General features: G+C 43.0%; 1 protein-coding gene and 1 long non-coding RNA gene across 2 annotated transcripts; both read right to left on the reverse strand.

Annotated features, from left to right (window-relative positions):
* Positions 1–470: 470 nt before the first annotated feature.
* LOC128929676 (uncharacterized) lies at positions 471–1,392 on the reverse strand. The gene is made up of 3 exons (XR_013526245.1): positions 1,149–1,392; positions 766–863; positions 471–686 (listed from the first exon to the last, which is right to left on the reverse strand). It is a non-coding gene; the product is annotated as an uncharacterized LOC128929676 (long non-coding RNA).
* An 8,628-nt stretch (positions 1,393–10,020) lies between these two features.
* Positions 10,021–16,998, reverse strand: LOC100388871 (programmed cell death protein 2-like). Its single transcript, XM_078348543.1, is given in 7 exon segments — positions 10,021–10,376; positions 11,461–11,574; positions 12,629–12,732; positions 15,396–15,431; positions 15,434–15,526; positions 15,857–16,096; positions 16,628–16,998. Coding segments are annotated over 6 exon segments (843 nt in total). The 5' UTR covers positions 16,911–16,998; the 3' UTR covers positions 10,021–10,376; positions 11,461–11,487.
* Between the last annotated feature and the right edge of the window lie 798 nt (positions 16,999–17,796).

Raw genomic sequence — 17,796 nt, forward strand, 5'->3', positions numbered from 1 at the left:
CATGGTGGCGCGTGCCTGTAATCCCAGCTACTCAGGAGGCTGAGGCAGGAGAATTGCCTGAACCCAGGAGGTGGAGGTTGCAGTGAGCCGAGATCGCACCATTGCACTCCAGCCTGGGTAACAAGAGTGAAACTCCGTCTCAAAAAAAAAAAAAAAAAAAAGAATAATAACTGGTTGAAGTGTCATTCATAGGATAAAGTAGAAATCAGTTAAATGGCTAAGGAGGGTTAAATCAGCATCCAGGTGTGGAAATAGCTGATTTATGTATATAGTTTGTTCCATGTAAAACATTTATAATCTAGTACTGGATGAGAAAAAATATACTACATTTTTGTACAGTATAATCTAAAATTTCTATGTTTAGTTAAAAATGCAGGAATATAATTATCAAAATTTGAGTATAAAATTATGAATAATTTTTCTTTCTTTAATAATTCATTTTATAAAATATTTACCAAAGACCCTCCAAGGAGAATATACACTTTTATAATTAGAAAAAAAATGATTCGTTAAAGAGATCACAAATGACATAATACTTTATAGAAGTTAGAAGCTGAGATTGTGAGAATTTCCAGGGACTCCTGCCACCAGCTCATCTTGTGTCATCGTTTACCCGGAAATGTTGGAACTGAGGTCGCCTGATGCCTGTCAATTCCCAGCAGCTTTTTCTCTGGCTCTCAGCCAGCCTGTTAAACAGAAAATAATCAGTAAGACCATTAAAAACACCCTGGTGTTCTGAGAAGTCACACACAATCGCTCGCTTACCAAGTGTCTACGTCAGAATCTTCTTTGCCTCCTAGAGTGAGTGTAATCATCTGTTTTAAATTCGGCTTCTGCCGTTTCACAGCCTGAGGCGCAGGACTCTGCATAGGGCATAGATGGATTTCCACGGTCAGCACGAGGATGGGAGGAGAACGGGGCAGATCCAGCCCCACTCAGGAAGACCTGGCTGGAGTTACTGGGCTGGGCCTCACTCCAGAGAGCGGAGACCTTCCCTGGACCCGCCACCGAGACAGCCCCCAGTTGGAAAATGTTTTCTTCTAAGGTGAGATGCGGCCCCCACTGGAGAGGAAAACACCAGAGAGTGTTAAAAAGGAAAAACCGAGGGAAGCTGAGGAGCCCCGTGACAGGGGACACGCAGAGCGCACCCAGCTGGGGTGAATCCGTGCATCTCCCAGCGGGACGGCGGGTGGGATCCGTGTCACCGGCCCCGCCGCGTGGGGGCAGCACGAGCGTCCGCGTTCACATCGTCCCTCCTCCGGCAGCGGCCTCCGTCCGGAAATCGTCTCGGGTCTGTCCTCACGGGAACCCGATGCCAGAGCTGCGCGCTGCGAGGATTTGGACGCTGGTGCTTCGTAGGGCTGAGCGTTTCCCACGTTCTGGGAGCCCGACGGGGCTCTTTCTCACGGGCCCTTTTTCTAGGGGCGGGAGGCGTGGCCTGCAGACGCGGCTCCCAGCACGTGGGTGCGAACCCACCACGGGGCGTGCAACTCACTGCAGCCTTTGGCGGAGTGTCAGGGGTTAAAGGTCGTTTTTAAATCTGTTTATTACCCTCAGCCAATTAACTTCTATCTACAGTGAAGATATTTTGCCATTTTTTTTTTCAAAATGGAGAAATAACATGCTCTTAAAAAAGCCTTTTAGAGGCATGAGAAGTCAATTTCATTACATTAAAATCGCTAAAAGGAAAAAAAGTGAAATTCACTAATCAAAAAATTATCTTTTGGCGAAATACTCTATTTTGGTTTGAAATATGTGTCAAGATACATAGGGAGTTTATTCGTTCAATTAAGTTAAAAAACTAGATAACGCGGTAAATTCAAAAAGCAGTGAAGACACGTTTCGTTTCTGTGTCTTTAACTGAGAAAACTGGCGGATGCTTCCTGTGTGCGAGCGCCGCGGACGCGGAGCCCGAGGTTTCCTTCTCGCCGCCGCTGGAGGCGGGGCCGCCTGTTTTCCTTCCCGCTCAGCGAGGGCCCCACAAACACACGCGGCGTCTCTGCCCCCTAGTGGATCCTGGCGGCACTGGGAGCAAATGTGACTGAAAATACTGAAAGATTTAAAAAGCACACTGCCGTGTGTACATATGCAACTGTCTTGCATGTTCTGCACATGTACCCCCAAACCTAAAATGCAATAAAAAATTAAAAATAAATAAATAAATAGGAAAAAAAAAGTACCCATTATCTCCAGAGGGCGTTTAATTCTAACAGGAGGCTTTTCTTCTTCTTTTTCAAATGGGCTGATGGGTAAGAATAATGCAAGACTGGAGATGGAACAACGCACACTGCATTTGCCTTTCGGCATCTGCTATGACCGAGTCCTTCTTCAGCGCTGCCACAGGGAGCACATTCACACGCGTGTCACACAAATACTGGGTTACGTCAAAAACCCAACCTTCTTGGAGAAAGCCACAAAGGCTATCAGACCAAGCCTTCACCTAGACGACACCTGACAGTTCAGAAGCTGAGATCCTGGGAGACGTCTGGAGAGCTCAGCTGTGACCCACAGTGTATGGACGGGCGGGCAGTGGGGCCAGGAAGGTGAGAGAACTGTCCACTATTCAGCATCATCAGCCTAAAACCCACATACTATTGCTGCAAACTACTGACACTTGAAGCCACAAACCACAGAAGCAGAAGCCTTTATGGTCCTCAGTGTGCGACTGGTGACTTTTCAGAAGACGAAAATTAAACATATAAATCATAAATTCAAATTATCAGAAGAAATACTAGATTTTCTAACCTCTGCGACCATGACTTTTTTCCCCCAAGATTCGTGAATTATTGTAAACAAGCTCACAGAGGCCAAAGTGCTCCCCTGAAGTCATCCAGAAAGAGGCAGTCTGCTAATCCCCACATCTGAGACATCTGTGTTTTCCTATAATATAAAAATTAAAAATAAGGGAGAGGGACAGAAAGACATAGACAGACAGCAAATTGGAGCTAAGAGGAAACACTTTCACGTTTTGCCTGCAAAATTCCCAGTGAACATTCCCATCGCCAGCGGGTGAAATCCAAGGCCCTGGCTCCAGGATCCTGCTCTTTCCTTTGGTGACTCCTGTTCATATTTGTCATAAAAATAACATGGAACATGTTACACTTTTCTGGAGAAGTCATTATGCTCAGGCTTTTGGCTCACAAGCTCCACTTCCCTGGACACCCCTTTGCCCTAAGCTTCAAGTAATTCAGCTTCACTCTTCAGAGAAGAGCTCAGGTGTCACTTCCTCTAAGGACCCTCCCTAGACACCTCTCCAGTAGAAGGGCCCCCACATTGCTCTTTGCACCTCTGTCCCTTGAGGTGCTGCTGTCCTCTATGGAGGGCGGGACCCTGGGAACTAGAGCCCCTCTCATGCTGGAGACATTCGGCATTCAGTCAGTGTGTGCTGAGTGGATACAAGTGTGGTGAGCTTGCACAGCTTGTAATGTGTACTCTCATGTCTGGCACAGAGCCCCATTTTCATTCTTTGTGAAAGGAGTAAGTGGGGCTGCATGACCCATACTCTCTTTTCAACTCAGAAGTCCACTATGAGCCTGACATCAAATAGCTTCTCAGCCACTGCCAGGCCAGGACCCAGGGTTTCAATGTGTCTGTGTTCCCCCACAGAATGGGGAAAGCACTGAGAAATGGAACCAGCTCTTCTGCCTGCTGTCCACTGCCAGCCAGCAAGTCTAGGCTCACAAATCCAAGCAAAGACACCTGCAGGAGATCTTGGTTATTTATTAGCTGTGATTGGGCTGGAAGGGAAGTGTGTTCACTTTTAATTTTCCAGTGAATAGCATGAGACAGTAAAGCTTAAAATGTGGTTATTTTTGTTTTCCGAGAAGGTGAAAGAAAGGCCTTTTACCTTCTCATCTTTGGAGCCACTGGCATTAGCTGTGGACCTGGTAGTTTAAGAACACTTGAAAATGAACTATGTGAACCAGTATTCTCCAAAGTAATATTTTGATAAATACCGCAAGACCATTGCTTAAGTGGGCAAAAGTCTAGAAGACAGGAAAACACTCCTGAAAAAAGGTGGCAATGCAGTTAAATTCAGCAAACCGCAAGGGCCTGTGTTGTTCTACCCCAGATCAGTGTGTCAGTCACCACTGGATGCCACTCCCAGACCAACTTCAGAACAGCTAGGTGTAAAGGTCTGTACAGAATCCACAACATAATAATGCAAATAATTTTACACTATTAATAATAAATTATATTACAATGTTCCATAATATAAAGGCTATTAAAACATGTTTGTCTTCAAAGAATGGCCTTGGTTTCTGTGGGCAGTGTCTCCTCATAGAAAGGTAGTGCATTCCTGCTAAATCACGGACACAACGGGCCTCCAGGAGCTCAGGCTGCAGCAGCAGCTTCTCATCTACGTCCTTCACTGCAGGAGGTTGTTACTGACTTTGAAAGCTCCTTTCATTCTAGTTTTGTCAACAGAGCTAGTATTTCATGAGGATCTACTACATACCAGGTTCCAGAAAGCCAAATGCCTTTTGTTTGTTATTATTCCCTAAATACAAATCACAACTCTCTTCTCATTACTCACACGACAAAATGTAGCTGAGGGAGATTGAGTGACTTCCCCAGGGTCGTACAGCTACTAAGAGCAGGCTCGTGTTTAGATTCATGTGTGGATACTGAACACAGAAATAAACCAGTGGAAACATCATATATTCCAAAAGCCTACTCAAGCCATTTGTTCTTATTTTAAGGAAATTCTTTATGCTAATTTTAAACTCCAAATACTAGATCAACAGATTTGATGTCTGATGTAAGAGAGGATGGTTACTGATACCACCCCACAACCCCAGGCATACTGGACAAATGTCTAAGCCTCGTGGTTAGTGAGAACAATGCTGGTGGAATCTGAAGTTGTCATGTGCAGCCACACCTGCATGCAATGACTCATGCAAGCTTCTGCAGATTTCGTGATATACAAAACAGATGCAAAGAAATGCAGTAGCTGACAGACACAGGATAACTCTGGGAGATGTAGAAGGAGCATGTCACCCAAAATAGAGCCAGATAGACATCCTTAAGGAAGGAGCAAAGGAGTTGCATCATGAAGAATTAAGAAGGTATTTGTCATGAGAGATGGGACAGAGTTCTCAAAGGGCAGAGGGAGCATGAGAATGTTGGGAAGGGAAGAGAGATTCTTGCACATCTGGGAAGCTGACAATCCATCAGCATGGCCGGAAGGTTTAAGAAAACTTGAAAATGAAGTATGTGAACCAGTATTCTCCAAAGTAATATTTTGATAAATAGTGTAAGGAGGAAATAGATGAGGCTGGATATAGAAGCAGGGCTAAAGCTTTGTCTGCTGTGGTAAAGAGCTATGATTCTCTCCAGAGGGCAATAGGTAGCATTCTAAACAAACATCATTTAAAACAAGAGTCAGCAAATTATTTTCTGCAAAGGGCTAAATGTTAAATATTTTAAGTTCTCCAAGCCATATGGTCTCTCACTCTCTCTCTCTAAATAGCTCTTCCATTGCACCATGAATGCAGCCAGCGTTGTTATATACCACGTGTATGTTGCTGAGTCCCAGTACAACTTTGCTTACAAAAGCAGACTGTGTCAGATATCACCCATGCATGGTAGTTTGCCACATCCTGTTTTAGAAAGCTCAGGTTTGTGATGTGATGGAAAATGCCTACAAGAGCTCGTTTTAAACGGTAGACTGAACATACACTGGAATTCTATCCTGCTTGACCCAAGGTAGAAAAGATAGTAAATATATAGATAGATGATAAGCAGGTAAATGGAGAGATGACAGATAAAGAAAATACATAGCTGTTCCAGAAAACAGAAAGGGATAACTCTATGAACCAAAGGCAAAGTAATATGCTTTAGAAAGGAAGTGGACTGGAAACCCACAGTTGCAAAGCAAATCGAATTTCCCGCTGGCTCTGGTAGCCCCTTCCTGGAAGTAGTTACAGCCTAGGGTGTTTCGACTTCTTCCTCTCGTTTGTTTTCTGTGTGTGTGTGTGTGTGTGTGTGTTATTGTTTGCTTTAAAAAAAAAAAAAATCCCTTTTCCTGCTTGTCACAGTAGCCTTTGTTACTTCAAACACTGCAAGTGTTCTTTAAAAATACACACACACACACACACACACACACACGTCTCACCCTTTAAATTAAAATGCAACATGTCTGAAACTTGGTATCTAGAGAGGTGAGATGGACAAAGGAGCCCTTGTCACTGCACGTTTTCTTGCCCCAGCCTTCATCTTGCACACAGCAGCAGACAATGCACAAAGCCACTTCCTTATGGACTGAAATTCTGAAATCCTTTTATGCCTGGCCTTTCCATCCTTCAACTTCCCCTCTCCCACACTGTGAATGATTTTATTGGACATTTTTATTGTATTCTTGGTGACAGGGGAACACATTTGGCTCTAATCTCTCTGTGACCCAGATGCTTCTTTTTCTAGTATGCATTTATTTTGCAGCAAACATTTATATCCCTCATTTCTTCACTGTCTTTTGAACATAACTAGGCAATATCTCATCTGAGGTAGGCCATCTCTAGTGGTGGTATTCTGAGGGAGAAAAGCTAATCTGTTCTCTTTCCACTGCATTCCAGAACAGTGAGAGGACCTTGTGCATGAATAATTTGTTTCCACACTACAAACTGGGTAATAAGCAGATTAGTAAAATCAATTCTGCTTCACTTCAATAACATCCTCCTCCAACTCACTTTGTCTCAACAGACTTATTTTTCCAGAATCCCAGGCTTCTTAGAGAACCCAGCGACTTTTCACACCTTAAATCTGTTAAATCTTCATGTTTTCTTCTGCCACACGCATAGTTCAAACATAAAAAGATGAAGCAAAGTCAGATGCATTCCTGAAGGAACCCAAGAAATTCCTGTCTCTCTCTAGAACAAAATGAATTCTTTAGACCATCAGTTCTAACCTTCAAAAAGCAAACCTGTTTGTGAGATCTCCTTTCAATACTACTATAGACCCCAGGGTTTATTCATTAAATTTTTTAGATACTTGTTTTATTTGGAATCTATTTATTTGTAATTTTAGTATCTGTATTAATATAAGGGAGAAATGTTTAGATCTGTCTGTGCCACATGTGCCTCTGGCTTATCGCACAATTAACTGTAGCCTCAGGCTAAACTTTGGTTTCTGTCTCTAATTTTTCTCAGAATAAATATAACTGATCTCAAAACATCTGCTTTTATTGTAGGGGCTCATGCTTCCATCTCCATTCCTCTCTCTTTTCTTGCAATCTGGGTGGAAGTCCTTTAATAAGAACGTTTTCACCACCTTCACGCTCCCATGTCCACTATCAGCACATCCAGACTTACCCAGTCAAGGCTGTCATGGAAGGCCAGGGATTTTTCAGGAATCGTTATTTTGCCGTGATGTTGTTGCAACCCTTTGACTTATTTTATCACCCCCGGGTTCCTTTCATTTTAGGAGCCCAAGAGGGCAGAAAAAGAAGTAGGTGAGTAATTAAACGCTGAGTCAGGAGATTCTCCCCTCATGTTAAGCAATGTTGTAGAACAGTGTATGTAGAAAGCACCCAGCAGATGAGCCACGTGGCCGCTGAGCACAAATGCCCGCTTGCTGCTGTGAGCTCAGACAACCATCATCATTAGTCTTTTCCACTTCTGGAGGGAATTATAAGGGCACTTAGTAACCTGTAAGTCATAGAGAGTTAAAGGTGTTTCCCCAAAACACTGAGGACAGAATGAAAGGTGAGGAGTGTTAGCCACAGGTCAGAAATGCAGGAAACTCTCTCAGTGTGGGTTGCTGGAGAATTGCAAGTCTTTTTTCTTTTGGAAGTCTCCCTAGAATAGGGTCAAAAACTCTGCCTATTCTAGGATGAAAAATTGGGATATTATATACCCCCAAATATTTATCCCAAGCCTTCATTTAGGGTTCTTAGTTTGCTCAACAATTATATTCTCAAATGCTAAGCAGGGCATTTGAATCTCTCCACAGCCCAAATTAGCACTGTCTTTTAAAGTTGAGTTTCTCATTATTCTCACCTGCTATACCTTATTTATCCCACACCCACTCCAATAACATGTCATGCTCACTGCTATCTTTGAGACAAGACTTGAATTTTACTCAGCCTGGAGCGCTCTGCACATGTTTTGTCCAGATCCAGTTCTGATTCATTCTTCAGCCCCGCATCAGTCATCGGGGGCTATGTTAAACCATTGTGACAGACAACCTCCAAATTTCAGTGGCTCTAAAATCTTCTTCCTCATTTATTTACATCTCATCATGGGTCAGGTGAGAGGTAGGTCTGTGCTATATCATCCTAACACAGGAATCCAGGCTGAGGGAGGTACCATCAATAAGATCTCCATTGCTATAGAAAAGAGAAAAAGCATGATCAATAGAACACTGTTTCCTGGAGATTTCCCCTGAAAAAGTCACGTTATTTTTTTCTCACCTGCATTGGCAAAAAAAAAAAAAAAGTCATGTGGCCATGCAAAAATTTAATTAGGTAGGCTGGAATAGTCAGAGTGCATTCATAAAAAATGAACTGAAAATATCTGGAGAACACACCATGACTATCGTGAGTCCAGCATGCAACCCTAACAACTCAGTGCTATCACTCTCCAAACTTTCCATGGCTTGCAAAGTATTAGAGCTTCTTATCTGAAGCCATAGCTTCCTACTAAGTGCTGTGACCAACTCTTGTCCCAAGTTGCTGATGACAACTTACTCCAATAACCACAGACTGAAACCATAGTTATAGGTGATTCTCACTGATTTAGCCACCCCAGGTTTGAAACTAGTATCCTCTAGTTCTTAGTATCAAACCTCCCTATGGGAGAAACTCCATACTGCAGTTTCTCATATGGTGCTATGTGTAACTGTATCTTACATATACATACACACACACATACACAGAATTAATACAAACTGCATATACATACTTAAAACATATATATTATGGACTAAGGACTAATAGGACAGAACTTTCTAAATTACAAATAAAATAGCCAAGTAGACAATGACATTAGCAAGTGATGTTACCTGTGAAAATGTGAGGATTTATGGTGGCAATGCATTTCAGAATTAACAGGCATGTGTTATGGGACAATGTGAGCCAATGTAGATGAAGGAAATAAGCCTGAGAAATTTGTCAGAATTAGCTGCCAGTATTCAAGCACCGACAGCAATGTGTCTTCAGGGCAGGCATCGCTGGTGCTGAGGGAAACTGGGAATTACCAATTGTGAGCTGCTGGGGGATGGAAGGAAACTTAGCGTAGTCTTAGGGGCCACTTGCTTAAATAAATGTATCATAAACATAATAGGCCAAGGGTCAGCCCTTTGAAAACTGATTTCACGGCCTTCCTTTCCTCAGACTGCTGCCTCCTAGGCCAGATCCTTACCCTGGTTTACATACCATAACCGTTGTATACGCGGTAGGAAACTACAATGCTGACATGAAAAGCGAAGACCATCATCTTTTCCTTCAGTGTCTCTGTAAGCAAGGCCACTGGCTGACCAAGATCTGTTCTGAAGGTAGAGAGCCTGTTTAAATTCCAGCTTTGTGATTACTAAGCCACTGTTGTTCCTGGTCCTGCCAACTGTGATACTGTTGCTTCAGAATTACTGGGTTTCCTGTTCACCACACTCACTGACCTAAGGAGGTTTGGTATTTTTCTGATGTTACAGGCTTCCAGTACATAGTAGAGCCTGTGACAATCAGATGATGATCAGACAAGTTTGTTGGGGTTTTACCTAAGTATTTTTCTACGTGTTTTAAAAAATTTAGGGTGGGAAATGCTCTCAGAGTGAGATGGTTTAACTTCATTAGGCACATAACCCATTTTTATTATAGAAAGAAATGCCTGTATAAGTAAAAAGATCATTTTCATTCGTCCCACCCTTTCCAGGTAACCAGTGCACTAAGTGTACATGTTTGCAGATTTATTTCTATGCACACATACATGTACAAATATTTTTACAATAGAGTTATACCATAAATACCACCTATAATGGTATCTCAGTTGTCAACATATGTATAAATAAGATTCTGTAGCCTTCCACTGTGGATGTACCAAAATTTATTTAATTCTCTGTCACTGGACACTTCTGTTTCACTAATATGTAGACACTGCGTAAGCAATGTCTCAACATCTCTGCACCTCTATTTTTGATATAAGTATTTCCTTAGGATAAAGTTCCAGAAATGGAATTGCAAGGTGTAAAAGATTGTTAACACATCTGAAGGCCTTAAGATGCCCTTACGGTGTATTTGTTACATCCTGCTTCCACACAAATTCTTCTGTATAGCCAGTATCCAAGCTGCAGCTCTCAGCACAGGTGAAGACAGCCAGGATGCCCCAGTCAATGCTCTTACCCAGTCTGTCAGCCTTCAGGTAGTTTAGGAGCTGAGGCATGACCTGAGAAGAGGGTGACATACAGTTAGAATGCTGCCTCACAGCAGGGAGCACTACTTTTAAGAGACTTTCTTGGCCAGGATGATAAGAGGGATCCTGGTCTTTCAATCCTCAAACATGATTATAGACAATATACAATTAGTATGTTTAACAACCTAAAGCTACCTATGACTTGAAAGCCCCACTCTACTTCATCTGACCTTCTGTTTGGTATGTCTTCCATTTGAGAAACAAGTTCACAAGTGGCTGCTAATGAATTATTTTCATTACTAATATGCCATTCAAAAGGGCTGAGGCTTCTATTTTGGCAACTTTTACTTTATATCATTGCAGATGTTGTTACTCTTGACTCAAGAAACACCAACTACTAGTAATGACACTATGATACGGAATCAATATACAAATCTTGTCATCTCATTTTGGACATTGAGAGCTTTGGCACTAAGAACCAAGCATAGTTTTAGATGTGGTCCTCATAATTACTTTTTTACCCAAATAAACAAACCCAATATTAGCTATGACTTAGGTAAGGTTAGTGAATCCATAGCTCAAGATCATTTCCACCCTACCCAAATGGATTTTGGTGCCAACAAATCCTTTTGTGTGTGGGGGGGGGGGGGTGGGGAGGAACGACATTTATATTTAATGCTTATATCCATTTGTTCTTCAAACAAATCCACAAACCAAGATTAAATATTGAAGACCCCCCTCTTAAAAGAATGGAGTCAAAGACTTTATTTAATGGAACTAGAAAGGGAGGTATAAATTATTTAAAATAAAAGTTAACAGAGGCACTAAAAATAATGACATAGCCGCACTGGAGGTGGAAAACACTCTAGTTATCCTCATCTTCACAGAAGTCAGTGAAGAGATAATGTCTGAAAATTAGGAAACAAAAAACAAAGGATTCCTTCCAGGGAACCAGCCCCAAGGTGAGGCAGGAAACTGATGATTCTCATTATAGGGCACCATCTGTACTGCCATGTTGACCCATGTGCACAAATTACCTTGATAAAGTTTTTAATGCTTAAAAATATTAATCATTTTTTTGATCACACACTAAAATGGTCCTTATTTAAGGTCATACCTGGAATTCAAATATTCTCTTGGCACCTCAGGGGCAATCTGGAATATCCTTTTCGTGAGGAATATTTTCACCAGAAATGCAGATGGAGGCAATACCTCTGCCACATCTGAGAATCTGAAATCAATGAGGATCATGTTCAAATAATTATACCTTACCTAAAAGTTTCCAGTGGTAACACGCTGATGATCATTTAGAGAAACTCCATGAATGTTCCCACTCTTGATGTAACACTGACCCAAAAGGCATGTCATAGTTCCCCCATCAGACCTGGCTGTGCCAGTGTGCCATTCATGCCTTTTCGATCACCTCAAAGTGATTATTTCAGCTTATCTGACTCAGATAAGGGGCATAAAAATGTATTTCCTAGTTGATGCTTCTATTACCTAATGTTGGAATCTTAATACTATGAATATACTGTGAAGGGACTAAGAATGAGCCTTTGGTTCTCCATTATCAGGTTCTGACTGTAGAATTCTACCTACCTTCTGTGGCTACCTTCATAGTTAAAAATTTGAGGAGGGACAAATAGCAAGTAAAACACAGTGTCCTGAAAAAGACTACAAATCCAGGTAAATGTCACTGTAATAAGCGTCCTATGGTACCTGAGTGGTTTTCTGTATTTGTCTAAAAGCATATAGACTGCTAAGAACTGCCTCAGTGTTTAGGACCTAGATCTACTCTTCCTGTAAAGCCCTGGGTATTTATTGGATCCAATGACTGGTTTACGGGAATTTAGTTTTCTCTCATGATTTATGTTAATGGAGAAAATGTTGACATGTCATATTTGTTTTGCAAGCCAGAGGTACCTGTTGGAAAAGGGAAAATAACACTTTTTTCTTTTTTGGGGCAATGGTGCCTAAACCTCATGTACCACAGGCAACAGCTCATTCATCTCCCATCCCTGATGCTTTCTTTAGAAAATGAACTCTGAATGATAAACAGCATAACCTTTAGTCTTTCAGTAACTATTCAATGGATCAGCACTGCAAAACACCTTTCTACATGGCCATCTGTGTGAGGAACTCCTCTAACAAGATAACAAAAACCTGATTTTACAGGCTCCTAAGGAACAGACTAGTGTTACTAAGAAAAGTTAATTCTTCTCAGAGGTTATACTCATAAAAGATGGCCTGAAGAGAACACAATGAGGGGTCTGTGTTTACTTTACCTGTTCTGGTTCAAGGGCTATCTGAGTTTTAAACTTCTGAAAAATTTCATCTTCCCTGGATTCATGTTTTGCCATGGAATCCAGTTCTTCCTCAAGTGCTTCACCTGAAAAATAAACATAACTATGATGGAAAACCGGAATAATCTTCTAGCCAACATGTTGAAACCTACCCTGTCTGTACTAAAAATATGAAAATTAGCCAGGTGTGGTGGCAGGTGCCTGTAATCCCAGCTACTTGAAAGGCTGAGGCAGGAGAATCATTTGAATCCAGGAGGCAGAGTTCGCAGTGAGGCAAGTTGAGCCATTGCGCTCCAGGCTGGGCGATAGCAAGAGTCCATCTCCCCACCCGCAAAACAAAAAAAAAAGTTAATCTCCTTCTCCACATTCCTTCTTCAGATTATAGCCACTCTGAGCCACTGCTGCCCCCAACAGACATGTGTCTCCAAGTATAGCCATTAGTCTTGTAATGTACATTAAAATATAACTGATATACCCTGAGTCAGAGAAGCTAAAATAACAGCTTTGATGAAACTGGAAAGGCATTGGTGGTGTTCACTTGCACCGTCAGATCTGATGGAGGAAGTGCAGGATGCCTTCAGATTCACGTTTCATCAAGTGTACCTGGAAAGTTTCAGTATAACCTTTAGGACACAGTAAACGCTTTTCCCTCAGGCCCTGCTGCCTCCTGCCAAACTCCATCTGGGAACTCAAGCTCGAGTCTCAGGTAAGACACAGCTCCCTCCAGTAAACGCTTTTCCCTCAGGTCCTGCTGCCTCCCGCCAAACTCCATCATCTGGGAACTCAAGCTCGAGTCTCAGGTAAGACACAGCTACCTCCAGGAAGCATTTTTCTTTTTCTTTCAATTCCCCTTTTCTTTTGGAAAATTTTGAACATATACAAAAGTGGAAAGACTATAATGAACCAGCACATACCATAATCAGTTTCACACTATCAAGTCCACTGTGTCCTTTCTCTCCCACTTCCAACTCAGTTATTCTTCATCCCACACATGTCGCTTCATTCATAATTCAGTTATGTACCCCTAGAAGGCAAACTCTTTTATTTACCAATTTGAAAATAATCTGTTCCCAGGTATCTTACAAAGATGAAGTATTATTTTGAACCCATTAAACATATCTGATGCAGTTAGTGTCCTTAGGGATGTTCAAACTGCCCATCTTTTGCCAGCAGGAGCCTTTTCATGTTGCATGAGTTCTGACATGGCCCTAGTAATCACTGCTAGCTTCCTTAATCTTTGACATAACAAGTTCCCACATTATTTGAACATTTCCTGACCCAGTTCTGGAATCAACCACCTCTCCAAACAGCCTGGAGTTCCTTTTAGAGAGAAATGGTATGTAGACACCATCAACATTGTCTTCCTCCCATGCCCAACACCTCAGTTCTCATAAGTACTCATTTGCTTTATCCCCCCAACACACACAAAACCGTCTCAAAGTAACAGCAATAGTCTAGTAATAACACGTTTACTGAAAATACTAACAGTGTTCATGTTCTTTTCATCTCAGGGTCTATTCCATTAGAGATGTACTGTCCTATGTTTTGAAGTTGCCTAGAAGAGTTCTTAGTGTTGTTATATGACTACATAAAGAATTTTTTTTTTTTACTTTTGTTGATTAGGGACTGCTTTTTAAAACTTATTTTATGTTATAATCTTAAAACACACAGTTCCACAGTCACATTTACACAAACAAGGCATATCTGAAGTTCAGCTTTCATCCTTGATCCTCCTACTCTAGGCTCTCCCTTCTAAAGGTAAGCATTTTCATTATTTATCATTTTATCATATAGGTATGAACATACACATGTGACCCCTTCCAGGCAGTCTTCAGAGATGTCACGTGTTCCCATGGCACCTGTATTGTACTCTTACCAGTCGTTACATGGAATTTAACTTCCCTAAGTATTATCTGGGCTCCTCCATGAGACTGAGCATCTGACCACTGGAGTGTCGCTTCCCATTATATCCCTATTAGCAAGCACGAGGTCAGGCACAGAGTAAGACTCAAACATGTTTGGAATGTATGACTGGTATGAACTACAAAGCAGTAAGCTGACATTTTCATTTTGCGTCTATAGTTTCGTGGTGGTTTTGTGATGGCTCAAAGCTCAAATTGTGAAGCTTAACATTATGTGACCAAAGCAAGTTACACCCAGAACCTCAATTTCCTCACCTTCAAAATGAGGCAGAGTTTCTGACTTATTGGTCTGCTGTCAGGATTTTAATGAGCCCATGCACAAACAGCCCTTTATACAAGATAAGTGCTGGATAAATGTTGGCTACTATAATAAAATAAGCCTCTAAGATAGTTGCTCAGCATAAGCACTATCCAAGGGTATGCACTGTAGATAAACTGACAAAATTGTGTATCTAAAACTGGCCAGGTGAAAAAGAAACTTTTAAGGGGCCCTTCTGCATGCCTGACACTATGCTAGGCACTCACACTATCCTGACCTGAGAAGCAGATCTGGGAGCCAGAGGAACTTCCCAAGCCTCCAGCATCTTGTGCAGCGCTACTCATGGGACCATCCGGATACCCCTCTCGGTGTCTTTATAGGGAGCAGAACACACCTGATACATGTCAAGAAACAATGTCCAGGAAGAATATTTTCACCTGAGGCAATATCTGAAAATTGTAGGCTATGGCCTCCAGAGTCTTCCTCTCAGTACCTCTCCTATAGACACATTGAACCCTTTCTTCCAAGCACTATGTTTAATCATTTATGAAATCTTGAAACTGCTTACCCATGCTCCCTATAATCTCTGAGTAATCTTCTTTTCCACAACCTCGGGGAATATTTCATCTTCTGTTTCTATTACAATTTCGAATTCTGGAAAAAGGAAGTTGTGGTCTGGAATTCTATGGTCCAAATGATCTGAGACAGAAAAGACAGCACTATTAGTAATGATTCAGTTTTGAAGACAGTCTAATAATTTGCTGTCTCTAAAGTACCATATTCCCGATAGTAACAGTTATCCCTATTATTACACGTAGTTCTGCGATTTTAGAGAAAAGGTCGTAAATTAAATGCCTGTATGGTGATATTACTCAGTGATTCAGACTTCAGAGCCTCTTTTTTACAAAGGTGTTCCAGTTAGGAAAAATTCTGACGTATTATACCTTTCATAATTTTAACTTTAAAGTTTCCTGGAAATACCTGGGTTGACAAAGGCAATGAAAGTGAATGGAGAAAAAGATGACTCACCTGGTTGTGCACAAGCCTGCTTATGTCCCAGTCTCCAGTCTAGGGTCTGATGCTCCTTGCTACAGTAATACACTTTGTGGCATCTGGAGCACGTTTTGGGGCCTAAACAGCCACAAACCCTGCATAGATGAGCACCAGACTTAAGTTGGAGACACACTGATTCGGTTTCTGGGGAAGGATTCTCAGAAGGTGGCTCATATGAATAAAAATCATTTTTCCTGGGTAGCTGATTCCTAAAAACTAAAAAAGAATGCAGAGAAAGTTATATCTTCAGTCAAACAAAACAGCAATTCAAATATCTGAACCTCTACATAGAAAAGACTTTTTTTTTATTCTTAGAGAAATGAATGTTTTTGCTTTCAGGAATAAGCTTTTAAAATCCAGAAACTAGATTTTTCTTCTGGTACACGCAATAGAGTTGCCTCCTGGAGCTGGTTCGAGTTAATTTCATAAGACTAATAATTAAGACCGACTGCTAAAAATAAGAAAAAGTTGCTGGGACCCATCGTTCCAAGACAATTCCTATTACTGAATAGCACTATACCGAATACCCATCGATTCAAAGCTGGGGGTTACCAATGCGCGAGGGCACAGACACTAATTTAGTAAAAATGAGGACACCCTGGAACGGCCCGGGAGAAGGTGCTCCTGGGGCGGTGCAGAGAGGAAGCTCCGAGAATGGGGCTGCAGCGGTGCTTTCCGATGTACCCCTAGTCACTCCCGCAATTTCAACGACGCGTGGCCCCATCCCGACCCCAATGGGCCACGCACCTCGCAGGCCGGCGCAGCACGGCGGCTCGCGGCAGCAGAAAAGGAAGATGCCGCGGTGGAAGGCGTCGGCGCGGCCCGGCAGCGGCGCGTACACCTGCAGCAGGAAGGAGAGCCGGCGGCCGCACAGCGCGCAGGCCAGGGCCCCGGGCCCCGGCAGCCCGGACGCGCCCAGCCACGCCGGCCGCCCGCCTACCTTGCTGGGGAACTGCTCGCTGCGCAGTCGCCACGCCGGCGCCAACTCGGCGAAGCCCAGCTCCACAGGTCCGGCCCGGGAGGCAGCCATACGGGGCGCGGGCTGGGTGGGGCGCAGCCCACAGCGGGACCAGAAGGCGTAAGTTGGGTGCCGGACCGGAAGGCAGGAGGAGGGAACCTTTCCGGAAGACGGGAGGCGGGAACACGTTTGACAAGGGCGGCTCCAGGACCCCTGCGAGGGGACGGGGCGAAACCTCCCGGCGTTGGCTCCGCCCCTGGCGCCTCTGCTTCCGGGCCGCTTGCCTGGTGCCTCCGGGTGCTCAGGATTGGCCTTCCGGAGAGTCTCAGCAGGTGACGGCGGCGCTCCGCCTCACCTCTGCGCATGTCCTGCAGGGGCCTGCGGGTGGGCGCCATGTAGGCAGAGCCCTGGCTCAAGCCTTCCCTGCTGGTGTCCACTTCAGGACGTGGGAAACTTGTGTGCTGGCCAAGTGCCACTCAGGGAGCAGGGCTGCACGTTCTGCACATGTACCCCAGAACTTAACGTATAATAAATATTTTTTTTTAAAAACAGTAAGTTTAAAATGCCAGGGAAATAAAAAAGATAAAGGTTGAACAGGTAAATTGAGGACTCTGCAGTGGAAACTGAGAACCCTGTGTGTCCTGAGGGTAATGAAGCCTCTGCACAAGAGTCTGTTCTGTCAGTCTTAAGATCTCTATTTTATTTTATTTTATTTTTTTGAGACGGAGTTTAGCTCTTGTTACCCAGGCTGGAGTGCAATGGCGCAATCTCGGCTCACCCGCAACCTCCGCCTCCAGGGTTCAGGCAATTCTCCTGCCTCAGCCTCCTGAGTAGCTGGGATTACAGGCACACGCCACCACGCCCAGCTAATTTTTTTGTATTTTTTTTAGTAGAGACGGGGTTTCACCATGTTGACCAGGATGGTCTCGATCTCTTGACCTCGTGATCCACCCGCCTC

The sequence above is a fragment of the Callithrix jacchus genome, chromosome 14 (assembly GCF_049354715.1).
Source record: "Callithrix jacchus isolate 240 chromosome 14, calJac240_pri, whole genome shotgun sequence".
Taxonomy (NCBI): domain Eukaryota; kingdom Metazoa; phylum Chordata; class Mammalia; order Primates; family Cebidae; genus Callithrix; species Callithrix jacchus.